The sequence below is a fragment of the Vanacampus margaritifer genome, chromosome 18, assembly GCF_051991255.1.
Source record: "Vanacampus margaritifer isolate UIUO_Vmar chromosome 18, RoL_Vmar_1.0, whole genome shotgun sequence".
Classification (NCBI taxonomy): domain Eukaryota; kingdom Metazoa; phylum Chordata; class Actinopteri; order Syngnathiformes; family Syngnathidae; genus Vanacampus; species Vanacampus margaritifer.
The window spans coordinates 398105-417636 of record NC_135449.1 but is presented as its reverse complement, the minus strand read 5'-3'; the positions used below and the strand labels follow the sequence as shown (position 1 = coordinate 417636).

The 19532-nt window shown below is 50.6% G+C and overlaps 1 protein-coding gene across 4 annotated transcripts in view; it reads left to right on the top strand.

Annotated features, from left to right (window-relative positions):
* LOC144038123 (glutamate receptor ionotropic, delta-1-like) overlaps positions 1–19532 on the top strand; it is a 58842-nt gene extending 39310 nt beyond the window's left edge. For 3 of the 4 annotated variants that reach the window (XM_077550298.1, XM_077550299.1, XM_077550296.1), the window contains 14 exons: positions 792–845; positions 3356–3529; positions 3876–4037; positions 4807–4926; positions 7114–7215; positions 7804–7926; positions 8005–8079; positions 8162–8507; positions 9292–9436; positions 10409–10604; positions 11061–11227; positions 13235–13475; positions 16205–16337; positions 16796–19532. In XM_077550298.1, coding sequence (XP_077406424.1) covers positions 792–845; positions 3356–3529; positions 3876–4037; positions 4807–4926; positions 7114–7215; positions 7804–7926; positions 8005–8079; positions 8162–8507; positions 9292–9436; positions 10409–10604; positions 11061–11227; positions 13235–13475; positions 16205–16337; positions 16796–17193 — 2436 coding nt within the window. In that variant the 3' untranslated portion in view covers positions 17194–19532. The remainder of the gene's footprint in view (positions 1–791; positions 846–3355; positions 3530–3875; positions 4038–4806; positions 4927–7113; positions 7216–7803; positions 7927–8004; positions 8080–8161; positions 8508–9291; positions 9437–10408; positions 10605–11060; positions 11228–13234; positions 13476–16204; positions 16338–16795) is intronic. The other variant, XM_077550297.1, reaches the window with a different exon arrangement.

The window sequence follows — 19532 nt, the reverse complement described above, 5'->3', positions numbered from 1 at the left end:
CGCACGCATTCAATCTGTGTGATTTGCATACGCGCTCACAGGTGTGTTCACTCTTCTCCTCTGTATTGCCATCGCCATGGCGACCCCGGCGGCTTCATCTGAGTCCACATGCAAATGTGCCTTTTGCGTGTAGGCAGCGCTGTGGGCTAGTGGTCAGCAGCTTGACAGGTTCCGTGTTCGAATCTGTTCTCGTGAGTCAGCATGTTCTTGCGAGTGTTTTTTTGCCCTCCCACATTGCAACGACATGTTAGCTAGCGTGTTAGCTAGCGTGTTTTTCTCCAGACGTCCGATTGTCTATTGGCTGGCGACCAATCCATAGGTCATTGTCGAAATCATTTTGATAGGTGGCGTTTGATTGCGTGGAATGAGATGGAAATGTGTCGTCTAACAACAAACAAGACGTTTACGGCTGTGCGCTCATCTCACTGCGGCGTTATAGACACAGAAAAGTGAAAAGTGTAGAAACGTGTGAGGTTTCGTTTGAGAGGACTGAGACGTAATATCGAGCCTGCAAAACAACATCCCTCACCCCAAAAAGCAAGAAAAAGCCCCCACAATAAAAAGAAGGCGGAATGCCGTAAGACAACAGCACGCCGTACGGCAACAAAACACACAAACACGACACGACACGACACATCACACAACGACACGAGACAAACCACAACTTCCACTCACTGACTAATCGGCCGATCGATTGAGCAAGAGTGGCGTCCCAAGACTTTTGCCGCTTGTGAGTGGTTTGGTTGTGTTGCGTAACAAAGGTTGTGTTTGTGTCCTTGTTGTGTGTGCAGGCGGTGGAAACCAATCTGGCCTCCAAGGACAGCCACTGGGTGTTTGTGAACGAGGTACGCTCGTCAATAGCTTTTAGGACTTGGTCAATGTACACTACGTGACGCCACCATTTTCGCCGTCTTCGATGGTCCGAGTGTCAATGTTTGCAGCCAATTAGCGCTCTTAATGAGCGTGCGTGTGTTTGCGTGTGTGTTTTGCCACATACTGCCGGCGGAATCTCACTTTGCCGACAACAGCTTCAAAGTGACGCTTTAACTAATCACACGCAGCGTTTGCTAATGAACATGAAGAGTGAACGCGCCCCCCGAGACGCCTCCGACTTTTTGCATTTCCTCAAGATTTCATTTCTTCAAATGTTGGCAAGAAAAAAACAGCAAAATGTTGAGCGAGAAATGCCAAAGTTTATTCCTGATTTCAATATGAAAAGTAGCCATGATTATTTAGGAGGACATAAACAACAACATGCTAAGCAATCATGTACAGTAACACGCTAACTCCAACATGCTAAGCTATAAGCTGATATCCTACAGCAACATGCTAAAGATGCTAACCACAAAGTAGCCTCCAACAGCACCTAAGCACGTTGCGAATCATACGAGCTCGCTCAGTCACAACATATATGGCGCATATTAGCTACTTTGTAATAAATAAATAATAATAATGTTTTTTTGCAAACCAGCCTTTGCATTATCTGTTTGTTTGTTTTTAAATCATCTTCCCAATGAAAGCCAAAACCGACATCAAGCTAAGTTCACATTTGACCGTCAAGTTAACGTAGCTGAGGACGTCAATCCGATCAAGTCATGTGACCGTAGCCCCCCCCAACCACCTCTGAGTCTTGTTTGGAAGTTGCTAGCGTGAGGCTTTGAAGCGCTAATGAGCTCATTAGCAGACAAAAGGTTGCTCGGCGGCCTCCTTAAGCGCCCGCGACCACTCGCTCATCTGTCTTCCTCCACTCGTCTTTCATCCGCCAACGCGTGCAGGGGAGACCAATCGCTAACCAGAGGAGGGGGGGGGGGGTCACTCAGATGGGGGCAGGTGCTTCTTTTCTGGAGGAGGGTTAAGAGGCGAATGGCTCTTTGATAAACAATTAGGAGCACAATGGGGGCAACAAAAAAAAAAGACGCCTGTGTTTTTTTTCCTTCAGATTCTCCAGAATTTTCAAACGCCAGAAGCTTTCACCAGATGGAGAATATCTTTCTTCTCCAAATGCTCCCCGGTTCACGTTGGTCCTGTTTTCTACGCCTCTTAAGATCTTACTTACAAGCATCGTTTAGTACGAGCTCGCTTTTCGTACATTTGGCTTTCCAGGATTTCTTGCGTCGAAATCTTGGTCTTGGCTGTCGTAGCAAAACCAACGCGACTCGTCCGTTTCCTGGAATCGATACGTATTCAGCCCATGCGGCTTCAACAGACGGCGAGCCTTCATTAGCGACTCAAAGTGATAATCACCCTCCCGGTCTGCTGTGCAACAATCAGGCAACATCTGTGCAACATCAAAAACCTTCAAAATAAAAGCTTGGCAGATCCTTTTCCTGACTTATTGAATACATTTACAGTCAATGAACAAATCGACAAAATGTGATTTTCAGTAAATGCCGCGAAAAATGGATGGCGGGTTGTAAATGGCCCCCAAGCCATAGTTTGGCCACCACTTGTATACGCCAAAGAGTCCTTATTGCTAGTAAAGGTCAAGTTAAATATAAATGAGTGACTTCAATTTATTTCACACTTTGTATGTAAAGGAAAAGCTCCCCTCTATAAATCAAATGTATTTTTGTCCACATTTTTAGATGTCTGGAACAGATTCTTTGGATTTACATGATTTCCAATGGCAAACATTGCTTTGGATTTCAGCCAATCAGGTTTTAGTCGAACTTTGTGGAGCAGATTGATTCCCAAAACTGAGCTTCTTCTTTGGCCGTTTTTCGAAAGTAACATGGCCAACTGCTACGCTGGCTTGTGTGCAGAATCTTAGTCTGCCCTTGAAGCCCCCCCCCAAAAAAAAAAAAAAACTGTTGCAGTGATTTTGTTGCGCGTTAATGGCAACATCACATCAACACATCAACATGCGGCGGTCGAGTGCACTCAGCCCAAAACTGCCCGACTTTTATTTTTGCAGAGGCGCATGATGAGCCAAAAACATTAGCATCCATTTGGCTGCGGCAAATGGATGCTAATGCGCTAATTAGCTTGTTTTTCATGCCGCGAGAAATAAGCTCCATCAAGTCATCAGGACGTGCCGTGTTTGCTTACACTTTCATCTGCTCGTGTGTGCGTGTTTAATGTCCTTACGCCGTGACCGAAGGCGCGGATTGTCTTGCCCGTGCAAATCTTTTATTGCGCACTTGCAGGTGATGCAGGCGAGGTTTGGAAGAAGACGATAGAAGGAAATGCAGATTCGTATTTCGGTGGTCCGCGAGGAGATCGTGCGGGCAAAAATATTGGGACAGCAAAACGTGACGCGGATCCCACCTTCACTTTCGAAGGACACGTCTGCTCCTTTTGCATCCAATTGCCGCTGTTTGCTAACAAGCTTTGTGCCGTCTGCTCGCCACTGCAGGAGATCAGCGACACGGAGATCCTGGAGCTTACCCATAGTGCACTGGGGCGCATGACGGTGGTGCGGCAGATTTTCCCGCTGTGGAAAGACAGCGGCGCTCGATGCATGACCAACAACCATCGCATCTCGTCGCTGCTGTGCGACCCGCAGGAAGGATACCTGCACAACCTGGAGGTCGCCAAAGCTGCCTCATGCTAAGCTTAGCTACTTGCTAGTCGCTCAAAACTTGGCTACTTTGTCTGGTTGGTCTCAAATTGGCTAGCGAGTCCAATTTGGGCTAATCGTTAGCTATTCAGTGTGAACTTAGCAAGTCTTTCTCAAGTGGTCGAAAATGAGCTCGTTGGCGTCAAGTTAGTCTCTCCCAAGGCAAGTTGGTCTTAAAGCTAACTAAGTGGCTAGTTAGCAATTTGAGCAAAGGCTGTGTCACGTTTTCTATTCTGTCTAAAAGTAGCAAGTGGGCGCTCCAGTCTATCTAGTCCCGCCCCCTCCAGCGTGTTGACTTCCCGCTGCGTCCCGGCAGGTGTCCAACCTGTACCTGTACGACAGCGTGCTGATGCTGGCCAACGCTTTCTACCGCAAGCTGGAGGACCGCAAGTGGCACAGCATGGCCAGCCTCAACTGCATCAGGAAGTCCACCAAGCCCTGGAACGGCGGCTGGTCCATGCTGGAGACCATCCAAAAGGTTCGCTAGCGAGCAGCGCCAGAGCGCATCGCAAACGCGCTTGATTGTGTTTATCAACGCTTAACTTTTTTTTTTTTTTTCACGTGTGTGTGGATTGCAGCTCCATAACAAATGTTTTGTTTTGTAAGCGCGTGAAGCAAATCAACTTCCGTCCGCGACTTTGCGTGTAAGCCAAACGCTTGCGATGTCTTTTCCCGTCCGGCGGCAGCCGGCGCAACCGTTGCTGCTGTCACAGGAACGTTTTTTTGTCTTGTTTCTTTTTCTCGTCTGACGACTGCCTGCGCTCGAGATAATGGAAGCCATGAAATGTCTTGTCGTCCGCCGGCAAAAAAGAAAGAAAGAAAAAGAAAGGACGGCGTTTGCTGCATGCGATCCGCTCGGACGTGCCGCGCATTAGCGGCTAACTAATAATATTGATGAGCGCATCCCCCTCACAGTTTTTCCAATTCGGGTTCTTTTCATTCATTTTCAGAGCAGATTTGTTCTTTTTTCCTAAAAATGCGTCATTTTAGTTTTGTTGAAATTTTTAGTTTGAATTGTTTTTGTTTTGTGTAAGAAAATGAAGTTGTATTTTCCCTTTTTTGATGATCTCGCTTCGCCAGCGACAATGCAATTAATTGACGCGTGCGTACGTGGTTGGGTACTTTTCGTGCAGGGTAAGCAGAGCTGCATTGAACATTTGCTCACAACTCAGCAACCATTTGTCATTAGCCTAGCGCGCTGCTAACATGAGGCGCTCTGAGACGTTAAACTTGTGCTGCGTGGGCAGGGCAACATCACGGGCCTGACGGGCACCATGGACTTCAAAGATGGCGGCGCCAACGCTCACGTCCACTTCGAGATCCTCGGCTCCAGTTTCAGCGAGACCTTCGGCAAGGACGTCAAGAGGGTGAGCGGACGGACGCCCTCTCCGGCGACGGTGCAAAGATGTTTGTGTAACAAGAAATGGCTGCGTAGCGTCGCGTAACCACTTGGACAGGATGTTGCCATGGCAACGTTGTCAACAGAGTGATGTCACAGCGCAAATAAATCTCACATTGCTTAATCCTGCTCGACAGCCATCGTCAGAAGTCGCAGCGCCACCCGATGGCCTGGCATGCACAACGCGGCTCTCTTTTTCTCGCACTCATGCGCGCGCACGCAGGCTATAGTCGACTTTGCTTTGGTGTGTGTGTGTGTGTGTGTGTGTGTGTGTGTGTGTGTGTGTGCGTGTGCGTGTGTGTGTGTGTGTGCGTGCGTGTGTGTGTGTGTGTGTGTGTGTTGTAATGGAAAACACGAGCCGACATGCGCTCGTGCATTTTCCTTCCCGCCTACTTTCATTAAACACCAACGTGTAATTGACACCCGGTCTCATACGCATGCATAACCATTTCAATGATTTAGCGGCTTGTGGGGTCCGCGTGTCAGCGCGTGCGCCCGCACACACATACACGCACACACGCACACACGCACACATGCAGAGAGTTGCTGCAGTAATGAAGATTTAATCATCTGGCCTCTCACTCTGAGTTACGAGTCCCTCTATACTTTATAATGGCCATCCTCTTCTCTCTCTCACACGCGCGCACGCACACACGTGCACAAACACACGCGCGCACACACGCGCACTTAATAGAGCACTCATGGAAAGACAAAGAAGCATCAAGACGTATTGTTGTTGTTAGCATGCTGGTGCTCAGTCAAGAGTTTTACATGCCTGCTCATCAATATGCATGCTCATTATCATGCACCCTCATTAATATGCACGCTCATTAACATGCACCCTCATTAATATGCACGCTCATTAACATGTCAGCATGTGCTTCATCTGATTGAACAGCTTTCGTTTTGCGGGTTTTCACTTGTGGCGCTGAAGCGCGTCATAATCGATCACCGTGATCGGATCCCGCTTTCCAACACCCTCATTTGCATAACGTTCATTGATTGATAACAGCGGGAACAATGTGGGTGTCGAACCCTTTGAAATGTGTGGCTGTTGATCTTTTGTCTTGTTGTGTTTTTGCTGCAATGTGTCCCGCGCGCGAGCCGCTCTCGACGGCCAACGCTCGTTAACGAGGCCGTTAGCGACATTGAAAGCATCTCACGTGACCGCGGAGGCCCAGCGACCGCAATGGCCCGCCCAACCAATCCTGAAAACGAGCCTCAGGTGCTGCTGATTTGCACCCCCGAGGTGGTCTCAACGCGTTAGCCGCAATTTGGCGCTTTGCTAAATCCAACGTCAACAACATCAGGATGGCGTGTCTGCGTCCGGTCGGAGGCGTCCAATCGGGTCATGTGACAAGTTGCAAACGTGCACGTGTAGAAACATTTTGCCAGGAAAAGCACTCGCAAGCTTCTCAGCAGAAAAAGTGCGGGTGTTGTCGCGCTTGACCGGGTTCAACAGCCACACTTTTCCAAGTCAAAAGGGTTCAACAGCCACATATTTGCCGGCGCCTTTTCACCGCCGACACAGCCAAAGAAGCAGACGCGTCTTTCCCCATCTGCCGTCTGGGTTAGCTTGTTTTGGCTAATTAGCCGGCGCTCATTACGGCCGGCGCCATCTTAACAATGGGTGGCGTGGTCGTTAAGGAACAATAACGCGCCCGCGTTAGCTAACGAGGCTAATTAACTCCCGTCGCGTCACGCCACCGCTGACGGTTCAGCTCGCTCGCGTCGCTCATTAGCCACTTTGTTATCTTTTGTTGCGAGCGATCACAATGAAGACAAAGAGCGCAAAAGGCGCCGATGGTGCCGGCCGGCAAACTTTGGAACAAAGCAAACCACGAGGGGGATCGGATTCAATGGCGGGGATTTTGTCAGCTTGCGTCGCCGTGGCAACAGTGATGCGTTTGAAAACAGCTGCCGACGGCCCGCTTGTGACTCATGGACGCGGCTTCTCGAACCCGAGCCGCACGCACGCACGCGACGAGCGGAAGCTGGGCTCGATTGGTCGCCGGCTGACAGGAAGCTGCCGACCACAGACAAACCACAAAATGCATGCGCGACAGCCTCACAGCAAACACACGAGCGCTAAGTTAGCAGCCGGATTGGTCGCCAGGGCCGTAACAGGCGTTTGTCTTGTTTTTCTTGTTGCCAGTTGGCCACCTGGGACCCGGTGCACGGCCTGAACGGCAGCCTGAAGGAGAGTCGCATCGAGAGCGGCATGCAGGGAGTCACCGTCAAAGTGGTCACGTTGCTGGTACGACAATCGTTTTGCACCCCGGACTGGTCGCTGACACCTCATTTTGTCAAATACATTTTGTCATCCGCCATCTAAACATCTTAACTCTACTGCTGCACCCGCAAAAAAATGTTCATGCTTTACATTCTACTTAGTTATGTTTTTGCAAAGCACAATATTTTTTGAATACGTTTTTGGAGGAGGAAGGTCGAAGGTCATGCTAACAAAACAACAAGCAAGCCAGCAAAAAAGTGTTTTTTTTTCTTTTTCTTTTTGTATTTGCTGGTGCGACGGTTCAAGCTTGAGCGGCTTTTGATGACTTTGGGAGATCCAAGCAGGCGAGTTTTTCCTTCCCGGAGTTTGAGCGAGCGAGACGAAACCTCGCACCGGCATTAGCAGCCTGTCACAGATACGACACCTGGTTGCCGCCCCCGCAGCCCTCGGGCCCTTGAGTCCAGCCGGCTCAAGGTGCCGACACTTAGCACCTAGCGGACAAGAGATCCAAGGTTCCGCTCAGGGTTCTTCTTCTGGTGTCCCCTTCTTGTTCTCCCCGCTGCTTTTCTCGTCAGCGTTCTTCATCTGCGTCTTCCCGGTGATTCTTGTCAGGAGGACCCGTTTGTGATGGTGGCGGAGAACATCCTGGGCCAGCCCAAACGCTACAAAGGCTTCTCCGTGGACGTGCTGGACGCCCTCGCCAAGCTCCTGGGCTTCAAGTACGAGATCTACCAGGTGAGCGCTCCCGCCCTCCCGCCACTTCCTGTTGCCCCCTCGCGCCGGCGTCTGAAGCCTTCCGCGCCGTCCCCGCAGGTGTCCGACAGCAAGTACGGATCTCGGCTTCCCAACGGCTCGTGGAACGGGATGATCGGCGACCTCATCAACAAGGTGACCCCCCCGCAACAAAACGCTGACCTCCGATCGGCCGGCGCAGCAAAAGCACATGTTGTGTCCTGAACCCGCCCGGCAGAGAGCCGACCTGGCCGTGTCGGCCATCACCATCACGCCGGAGCGCGAGAACGTGGTGGACTTCAGCAAGCGCTACCTGGACTACAGCGTGGGCATCCTGCTGAGGAAGCCCGAAGAGAAGATCAACATCTTCTCGCTCTTCGTACCTTTCGACTTGGCCGTGTGGGCCTGCATCGCCGCCGCCATCCCCGTTGTGGGCGTGCTCATCTTCCTGCTCAACAGGCTGCAGGCGCTGCGCTCGTCCGCCGGCCAGAACGCGGCGCCGCCGGGGCAGCCCGGCAACGGATCGGGATCCGGACCGCTGCACAGCGCCATCTGGATCGTCTACGGGGCCTTCGTGCAGCAAGGTCAGACGCGTTTCATGGCGGTCGCAAGACACATTTTGGAGTCCGCTTGCCTCCTTCAGATGCAAGATAGCAAAGGTGGGCTGAGTCTGTAAAGATCATCCTGAGGTGCGAAATGTTGCTGTTGATCTCGTTGATCCAAAAAAAGCCACCCGACAAAGCCATGGCTCGTCCCAGTTCGGCTTGCAGCCGGCCAATGAAAAGCTGCGATGTGATTGGGACGCGTCATCGCACGCTTGATCGACTTCCACAAATGAATTCGAGCGAAATGAAACACGGCCTGTAAATTTCACACGTCGTAAAGCAGAGAGTTGTTGACAAGCCTGCAAATTGAAATGATTCAACAATCGGCATGTACACAAAAAGGAGGCTTCAACGTCCAGATGTGGTCTTCGCTCTCAAATGCGAAAGGACGCTCGCCTCAACCGTCAATCGAAAAGCACGCTTAAGCTTCCCGTCTGAAAATGAAGCTGCCAGTGGCTGGGATGCAAAATGCTGTGACAACGAGGCGCTCTAAAGCGGCCACACCAGTCAAATGTTTTGACCTGCACTCTTCCACCTTCTCAGGGCCAACAACAAGGCGCTCTAAGATGTCTTTTCCACAATAAAAGACAAAATGTCAGACGCTTTAAGACGCGTTACTTCCTGTTAAGATTCTTACTTTTACTCAAGTACGGCTTTCAGAAGAAGACAAATGAAGAACGCAATAAAAACTAGTCGCAAAGAAAAAGCGACGGCTTCCCGTTTGCGAGGCTGCGTGTAAGCGTCGTGCGTGTGCGTTTTGTAGGCGGCGGCGACGGCGGCGCGGTGGGTTCGGTGGCGCTCAGGATCGTCATGGGCAGCTGGTGGCTCTTCACACTCATCGTGTGCTCGTCGTACACGGCCAACCTGGCGGCGTACCTCACCGTGTCCCGGATGGACCACGCCATACGGTAAGCGCCTCACGCACACACGCACGTGGGAATGTGCGCTGCGAAGGCCTTCGTGGAATTGCTCTTCATTCTTTTTGCAAGCCACAAATCACCAGGAGCCTCAACAAAAGCAAAAAGTTTAGTCCGTCGTTGTGTTTATCACGACCACAATTCTTCAGGACGTCGGCCATTTTGGGGGAATTCCACAGCTTGTATTTTGACAACTCTCTAAATTTGGAAGAGAATTTTGTTTTTGCCTCTTAAATCACCGATCGACGGGAAATTTGATGGACATGTTCGTCATGACAAGACGCACAAAAAAGTCTCCAGGGTCCAACGGGCTCATTTTGTCTTGAAGCCTTTTGTTATTCTGCTTTTTCCAAAGTGCTCGTGCGTAAACGTGTTTGTTTATTTACTGCGTCTCGCGTCTGTCACGTCGCATCCAAGCTAACGTATCGGGACTTCCTTTTCTTGTAGTCAACATTATTTGTCCACGGCGGCCTGGTTCCGTCACTCTTTTGTCAGATTGCGAGCGGCGAAGGTCCCGGTCACGCGCCTCCTTCGGCTCTCCCGCCATCAAGATGTCGGCGTGTGACGTTTCCGTCAGGAGCCGCGTCGAGATGGACCTCGTCTGAATCCAATCAAAGAGTGCAGATTTTCCCGCGACGCCCACTCGGCACGCTTATTGCACGCTAACCGACGCACGCCGCCTCTCACGTTTGCGTCTTTTGCATCACGTACGAGCGCTCACACCTGCGGGACGAAGACCACCTCAAGGGAAGGCGAGGGAAAGTGGGCCGAAGGCACAGGCGGCTCCGTCCCTCGCTTCTTCCGATTCCTTCGCTCGGTCCATCGATTTGCGTTGCGTCGTTGAGCGCAAGTCGCCACCGCAAACGTGACAGGAAGTCTTTTGCAAAGTTGGCAACTTGGTGATTTGCTGCGCGCGTCCTGGTCCGTCACGTCTCGCACGCGCATACCGGCTTGCCATTGCAGGTCCTTCCAGGACCTGTCTCGGCAGATGGACGTGGACTACGGCACGGTGCGGGACTCGGCCGTGTACGACTTCTTCCGCAACAAAGGCACCAACCCGCTGGAGCAGGACGGCACGTACGCCGAGCTGTGGAGGACCGTCAGCAAGAACGGCGGCCTGGACTTCTCCGTGTCCAGCCCCTCCGAGGGCATTCGCAAGGTCAGAGCCCGTCGCTTGCTTCGGCGCCGGAGCGCAATGGGGGCGGGCTTGGGGGGAGGGGCTTGTTTTAGGATTTATTCCAAATTGCAGCTGTATTCATTTATCGACTTAGTTTACAGTAATCATCTTTTTTGTTCAACAATCGCTAGGATGCGCTCGAGTTCACCTCGTGACCATAATGGAGGAGAAGCGCTTGAAAAAAAGAAAGGAAGGCTTTACGAATGGCTCAAAACATTACCCACAATGCAATGACATTGACACAAATTGCCATAATTAGTCACAAATGACGACTAATTGCCACTCACAATTATTCACCCTCTTTGTTGATCGCTCCAAAATGCACCTTTTGGGATTCTTTTTCAATCTCAATCAACCTGAATGTCAACAAATAAGTCGTGGCATGAGTTCCCAAACTAGCGGTTGCCACGGCTACCGCGCCTGCGTCTGTCCCCGCAGGCCAAGAAGAGCGCCTACGCCTTCCTGTGGGACATGGCGGCGTTGGAGTACGCGGCGCTGACCGACGACGACTGCGCCGTCACCGTGTCGGGCAGCGGCGTCAGCAGCAAAGGTTACGGCATCGCCATGCAGCACGGCAGCCCCTACCGGGACCTCTTCTCGCAAAAGTAAGAGACACGAATGTCGTGGAACGCGTCGCCGGTGCCGCCGAATGCATCGCGACCGTGTCATTGAATGCATCGCAAGTATCCGCGACCAGAGGTGGCAAATCCAAGTCCAGAAAGTCAAAACCCTGCCGCAGTTTGGCTTTAGCACCAGGTGATAGCTAGCTAGCTAGCAGGTCAACGAGCTAGCAAGGGAGCTAAAGCCAAACTGCGGCAGACTTGGATTTGCTACCTCTGTCAGTGATGGTGCCGCTGAACGTGTCACACGTTTATCAGAGGATGTGGCTGTCCTTGAACGCATCACCGGCCCGCCAAATCTCTGATGTGCATGGCAAGTTTGTTCAATGGCTTCGGGAGCCTTTGAATGCATCACAACTGTTTTGTAAAAGTGTCACTGAATGCATCAAAACTATCAGTTTGGGTGCCTTTGAACGCAGCGCAAATGTAATCAATGAGGCTGTGATTGAACACATCGCAACTGAATTGTCAGGGTGTCATTGAACGCATCATAACAGTATTGTGAGGATGTCACAAGTCATCTGGAGAAGCCGAAAAACGCCAGCAAGTCTTCATGTTGTCTGTCCGATTTATTGAAGCTTTTTTGACAGCAATTCCTTGTTGCCGTGACGACGTCAAAGATCCTCACAGCCAAGAAGAAGCGTGAGAAGAGCCCCGTCTGAGAAAAAAGCTGCAGGCAAATAAAATGACGTTTTTTCTTCTTCTTCTTTTTTTTTTTACCGTGTGAGAAGAATTTGATGTTAAAGTTAGTGAAGCTGACAAAAAAAGTGGACTGTGTTGGTTCCGCTCGACTCCTTGTGACAATTTGGACATTTGGAGGAAAAGGGTGCGAGCGCCTCCGCCTTCATCCCGGCAAATTGATCCCAAAGAGAGTTGGAGAATCATTTGGTTAAATCTCCACTTTGCATCAGCAACGAAACTTCTCACGCGTCTCGTATCGATCGCGCGAAGGCCAAGCGGACAAACGAACCGCATGAATGGAAAAACCTGCGTCAAGTCGCGTCACGTCACACTGTCCAGTTTGCATCCAAGATGGCCGCCGTTGCTATGGAAACAACAGACTGCGGCTTCCCGGGTTGTTTGGCCTCACGTGACCTTCTGCTGCCAACCCGTAAGAGTTTGTCTTTGTCAAGACAACAAACTTTAAGGATTGGATTGCACGTGTAACAGCGAGGGGGTCCTTGAACGCATCTCGACTCGAAGGTGACGTTTTCCGCTCTTCTTATTTCTTCATCCTGGACGATTTTTTCAGCATCTGGTTACCGTGGCAACAAGTTAGCATTTCTGACTTAAAGTCGACCCGTGACCGAGCTTGTCACCCAACCACTTCAAATTCCATTCATCTGTTCCAGCCACTGAAAAATGTTTTTGTTATCTTCTGCTTTTATTAACTCATTGACTGGCTGCCATTTTCATCATGTTGACACATTTCTCATGAAGTGTGTGTTGTCGTTTTGTTTTGCGAACGAGCGCAAAAAAAAAAGGCGTGCGTGCGTGCGTGCGTGCGTGCGTGCGTGCGATGGGACTTTGGTGTCAGCAGAGTTTGCCGGCAGATCATCACAATTCCTCCACGCGGGTGTCGTCCAAATGGAAGCGGAAAAGGTGGAGCGCTGCGTCCCCCAGCCGCTTCACACGACGGCTGCTTAATGACAGATGATGACGGCTTCCATTGAAAAGCCCCGCCCCCTCCTCACCAACATTGATTATGGCCGTCTCATGCGCGGGGCAATTACAATGGCCGCCATGTTGGACCGGCCTGTTTTTCTGTGTCGTTAGCCGCTCACACATGAACTGGCTTTGGTCCCGTCTTCAAGGAACGGCAAATCCTGGTCCACAGTTTTAGCCCCTGATGCTAGCTAGCAGGTAAACGAGCACCACGGGAGCTAGCATTTTTTTATTTTTGCATCCCTCGGACCATGCCGGCATGTCCTGGGTTGTGCGTGCGAATGTGCCGGTCCCGGGTGTTGCTGACCAGTGTTTGTGCCCGGCCAGGATCCTGGAGCTGCAGGAGAAGGGCGACCTGGACATCCTGAAGCAAAAGTGGTGGCCGCGCGCGGGCCGCTGCGACCTGAGCAGCCACGCCAGCGCGCACCCGGACGGCCGCTCGCTCAAGCTGCACAGCTTCGCCGGCGTCTTCTGCATCCTGGCCGCCGGGCTGCTGCTGGCCTGCCTGGTGGCCGGCCTGGAGGCCTGGTGGAGCGGCGACGGGTGCTGCCGCCGCGCGCCCAAAGAGGTGACCCAGCCCGGGCGCGCCGCCGTCGCCTCGCTCCACTTTAAGGATCCCGCCCGAGCCGGCCCCCGTTTAGCGGAGCTGCAGTACACGCCGCTGTAGACGGGGGCGCTTGAAATCACTTTTTGGTCCGTTTGTGTCACGCCGTCGTCGTTCCATTCGGTTTCCGGCAACGCCGGCGCTATTTCGCCCATCGCATGACGCGTCTCATTACACGCTGCGCGCACACACGCGCACAAACATACAAGCGCACAACAACACACAAAGCGTACAATACACACTTCCACACCAAAACACGCATTCACGCCACAAAATTCTGAAGTGAATTGAGAACCGGACCTTCTTTGCAATTGAGTTCTTGAACGTGAATCTGAATTGAGGCGGCAGAATTGAAATTGAGTTTCCAATGCAGGAAGTAGAATTAAAATGTTAAGAAATTCATGCTGCTAAATTCAAGATTGACAGTATTTTTAAAACGTGAATTTCATACAAATATTATTTTAAGGACTGAATAATTCACAGTAAATAGTTTTTACATTCAAACCCTACTCAAATAAAACGGATGATGAAAATGGGGAAATCCTTCAAATTGTTGAATTTGATGGAAGAACAACACTTGATTTCCCAGAAGGCTTTGCTCTTCTTTCCAAGTCTTTCAAAAGCTGGCAAACATTTTGGCCATTTCTCACTCGTGTGCGAGACGAGAAGAAGTTTCTGCAACAAATTCAGTTTCATTTCCTGTCATTGAATTGAATTGAGAATTTTGCACAGCCTTCATTGACAAATATGCAATCAGACTTCAGATTCTTTTTTCTTTTTGATCCTGCCATCCGTCCTATTTCCTTAAAAATTCCATCGCCACCGAATCTCATCATGTCTTCCACTCACGGCGAGCGTGCGAGATCTTACTGGAATTCAAATGTTTTGACGTCCTTGTGCACTTTGTTGTAAACGTCGGCTGAAATTCAGTCCCCAAAAAATGTCCAAAATCTTTTTGTATGTTATTTTCAGTTTGCAACTCCACAAGGAAATAAATAGCAAATAGAAATGATGGAAATGTTCAATGTGGTCAACTAACGACCTCATTTCATATCAAACGTCTAATGAAGCGTTTTTAAATCAATAACTAATCATAGATTTTCTAAATATAATTTTGCTCTTTTGTTTTTTTTCTTCATCCCAGCAGTGGCAAGCTTGGCTTCATTTCAGCGCGTCCGTCCGTCCATCCGTCCGTCCGAGGCCGTCCCCGTCCAACGAGCGCCTTTAAAAGCCGCCAACGCTCGCTGGCTCGCCTCCGCGGCTTTATTGTTCCCGTTTTATTCTCCTCAGTCGGCCGTGAAACGCTGAGCCAGGAACGTCCGACACGTCTTCATAAAATCCTTCATAAGATTCCTTTTATGGTCTTCACAAACTCCCGCGGTCAGACGAGATCCTCGTAACATCTTCATAAAAAGCCGCACGGCGGACGGCGAGTTGGTTTTGCGTGCGGCAGGATGACGACAACGCGCCGCGACGCAGCGCTTGGCAACTTTGATCGCGGCGGCTTATTGGGGTTCCGTCAGCCGCCGTTCAGTTCAGACGTGCGCGATATCAAACATTTTTGCTTCAAGTTTGACGAACTATTTAGATGGGAAAACATCCAGCGTGAGCTAGCTTAAGCTTAGCTAGCTTAAGTTTGGCTAGCTTAAGCTTATTGTTGTGGAGGGGAAACGCTCTTCCCCATTTTTAGCAACTATAGTGCTTTGGCGCAAACGACGTTGAGCTTCATTTCAGCACAAGTTGTCCTTTGCCGGCATTTTGTGACATCAAGAGGCAATTTGACACCATTTTGGGGCCGCGGCTATTTGTTATTAGCTTCGGGGCTCAGTCGCTAATTAAAAGTTAGCGTCAATGACGATGTTTATTCTGACGCGCGTATTTGCTCGCTTAAACGTGATTGGAATGCCTCGCTTGAACGGATCGCTGCTTTGTGTTCCGCACCTGCAAGAAATCCTGATATTTTGACTACAGGAAATACTTGTGTGTGCGGCGGCTAGCTCACGTTAGCATTCTAATTTGAATACATTTGATTTCTCTGTGCTGTTTTCACATTCTTTTCTGTCGTTGAAAATTCCCGAGTGTGTGTACATATTTGCGTGTACATGATCGAAGTCCAAGCGTGTGCCGTGCAGTTCACCAAAAATACATAAACAGAGATGAATACAGTGCAGCGGCTAGCGCTCCGTTATTAGCGCATCAAGAGAATATCGTCTTTTATGGACGGTGGAAACGTGGAAATGATGTCCGATTGAGTTCTGACGTTGTCCACGTGTCACGCTTTAAATGGGGATTGATCACATGACCAAATGGACCCACAAGCGCAATTTTGACCCAAATATTGACGGCATGCAAATGTAGTCAAAGGCTAATGAATTGTAAACGGTCAAAACCGCATACGGCAACATTCCTCGGCAAATTGTCTCTGCGACGACAACAAATCTTACTGGAGCTTCGTCCGTCTCTTTTTTGTTGCGTTCATTTGGCTGCGTCTCTTCCAGTGCGAGTCTGGACAACGGTAGCCGGCAAAGGCGGCGGCGGGTCCCTCAAGTCAAGCGCGAGCGGCCGTCGGGTTTGGACGGGAGGCGGGGGGGAAGTTGGGGGGAGGGGGGCTCTCTTGGGCGCTTGTCGGCGCTTACTGTTGTGTCTTCCATGTCTCCTCCTGTGATTGACGCTTCCTGTGTGCTGTCGTGCAGGTCGCGAAGGATTACAGGCTGGCTTTGGTTTCGGGTCCGTTGACTTATAATGACTTTGCCTCGTCCGAGGGGAGGAGGGACATTTGGACAGACAGAGGGAGAAGCTGGCAGGAAGCGCATGCCGTTGGCACAGGTCAGAATAGAGCAAACATACACTTACCAACTTGTGCAGTCAATACACTTGAAAGTCAAACTTTGGTTGTCGTTTTCAACAAAGTGCACACGAGAGTCCGGCATTGTTCCCATCCTGGCGTCCTATTTTAGTCCTCAGTCTTAAATCTTCAAAAGGTCTTGGGACTTTTCCCAGCCAAGTGCATGCTTCGGGACTGCGGCATTGTTCCCGTCCAGACGTCCCGTCATCCGTCCCCTGTCGATAGTCCTTCATGTTGAGTCGCTAATCTTGACTTTTCAATTGGCCAAATTCGATTTCAAGCGCCGGGGCGTCGGCAGGGCACGGCGAGGGGGGGCGGGGCCCGGCGGCGGTCCCGTAGCATTGTGGCGAGGGTGGCGGGGCGATTGCATGGAGCAACAAAAGCGGCCCATCGCCAATCTCAGCCTCTGTGTCCCCCTCCCCTGCCCCCACCCCTGCAGGACAAGGAGGTGAACCTGGAGCAGGTGCATCGGCGTATGAACAGTCTTTTGGACGAGGACTTGGTCCACAAGCAGATCCCCGGCCCCTCTATCGAGATCTCTGCGCTGGACATCGGCAGCATGCGGCCCACCCCGGCGGGCCTGATGCCCCCGGGCCTCGCTGTGACCACCTTCCTGCCCAGGGAGGGGGCGCCACCGCCGCCTGTGAGCCACCCTCACCTTGGGGGGACCCTAGGCAGGACGCTGGCGCCGCCCCAGCTAGCTGGCAGCACCACGCTAGCGCCGCAGCTCGTGGGCAACATGCAGTGCAAGCACAGGGCGCCCAACGGGGCGCTCTTTCGGCAGAGTCCTGGCAAGGTGCCGCTCTACCAGGCAGGACCCATAACCGCAGCCATTGACGCCACCCACAGCACCTCCATTTAGGCCTGGGGGGCTTTTGCAGTCTCGCCCTCAAGACAGGAAGGAAAGAAGATGTTTTTTATCCGGCGCTCTGGACTGGACTTTTCTGGTGTAAATAACAAAAAAGAACCAAGTGGGCTTCAAATGTATTTTGAATATTCTCCATTTTTGACCTTGAGTTCTAAAAAACACAAAAGCAGATAAAAATGGATGATATAGAAAGTATATATAAATATATATACATGATGCCAACATTGACTGTTTTCTAAATTTAGTTGAAAATGAGACGATGAGGCTTAATTCATTGTGATTGTTTTCTAAGTGCCCAAAAAAAGCAAACAATGTTTCCATCCGCTGTCCCGCATTGTTTTTTTAATGTCACCGTCGTCGTGACAACCGACAGATCGTTATCGTTAATCAAAGTTCATCTTGTTTCATTTCCTCCCGCTAATCAAAAAGTCAAACTTCATTAGATACTAAAATGTTTGAGTGGTCAGCCTTATTTGATTTCAGGCTGTGATGCTCGGCCCTGGTTGCCGTGACAACGAGCCCTCGTTGCCGCGACAACGCCGCTCCAAACACACTAAAGGCTTTTTGTCTTTTGGCTGCGTTGACTTCTCTTGTTGAACATTTATGCGTCGTAAATGTGGCTTTGATTCATTCCGGCCGATGAGCAAACGGGAGCGCCGTTTTCCAAAGTGCAAGATGGAATCTGTCGGCATGCAGCGCCCCCTGCTGCCCTGGAGGAATGAAGGGCAGCAGACAAACCTTCCGTTTTTCCAGGCACAATAATGGAGTGCGTTGCTGTCGTTTTGTTTGTTTGATTTTAAAGACTCGCAGCCCGTTTAGTCCTCCCATGAAACAGTCCCAACATTTTTTGAAGTTTAAGGGTCTAACTCGCCCGTCGGCGACCCGATGGCAACTCCAGTCTCAGCGACAACTCAATTCCCCCAAAAATTCTTAGAAGATGTTTTTCTTAGAAGTCTGCAGTTGGTCTCGAGACCTGGCGAAGACGACTTCTGTCTCCGGCGGCGGAGACGTCTCTGCGACCGCGAGAGCAGCTCGAGACGTGGCGGAGACGTCACACGTCAGTGACGTGGTGGCGATGTCGGGAAATTGCAAATGTTTGTGACGTCGCGGTGACTTGCAGGAGAATTGCTCGGCGCCAGAAGTCACGTTGCTCAAAGCGCAACAATATTTTGATTTCGGTTTTCATAACTCTTTGAAATTGTGAGGCGGGAAAAGCATAACATGTCCCCTTTAAAGTCATCACCTTTGACCTTTACAAGGCTTATTTGGTGCATTCAGCCCTCGTCAATCAAGTGAAACACAAAGTCAGCTTTAAAAAAACAAACAAATCCCGCCCAATAAGCAGGTCGCGACCTCCTCGCCTCACGACTCGGCTCCTCCCCGCCAGCCCCGCAAGTCGGTGATGAGCGTCCCGAGAGCAACATTGAGTTGAGGCCGCCGGGTCGTTTCCGTCACGGCCGCGGGCGGGAAAAGACGAGCTCGGCTTTGCGTCGCTTCTCCGTCACCAAACGTTGAGCGCCAGCGACTGGACGCTTCTCGCGCTTGGAGACGTTTGCAACATTTCAGGTGTGTCGAGATAGGGTGAGGGTTGTGTGTCGGATGTTGTCAATCTTGCGGCATCTCTGAACCTTTGTTGGAATCCGTCGCGGGTTCAAGGAGAGATGAAAAGCGCCATCCTTCCCAACACGGGCACTCTTTCAAATGAATTCCACTGCCAAACTGCCATTTTCCTCACCGACGGCAAGTATGGATGTCGCTTGCTTCTGTCCTTTTTCTGTCTCATGTTGATGAATTTTATTATTATTATTATTATTTTTGTAGCAACCGGAATGTTCATCTTTAGTCGTTTGGAGACGAAATCAGCTTTCTCGGGGGCTTCATGTCCTGCCATCGACTCACGTTGTACATACACAATATACAGTAAGGCAACGAGACGTATGTAGTGGACCTCCGATATTCAAAAGGGAACGGAACCGGGCCCGACCGCGAAGAGCAGAAATATGGAAATATCTGACCGCCATTTTTTTTCACATTTCGGTCTTGTTACTTTTCTGAATGAACGATAGTTGGTATTGCACAAGCCGTCTTCTTCTAAATATTCGCACCTGAAATGTAACCTTGAAGAGGCTTTTTGGTTTCAAGGTCTTCACCGAGCGGTCCAGTTGCGCCTGTTGAACTTTTGGCGAACATCCGCCGGCTTGCGTCCTCGGGAGGCTCTGCTTGTTTGTGGCGTTCCACCCGAGGACTTTTATTTATCGACACGCTGCTTGAACTTTCTTATCTTGAATAAAGAAATCTGTTGACAAGA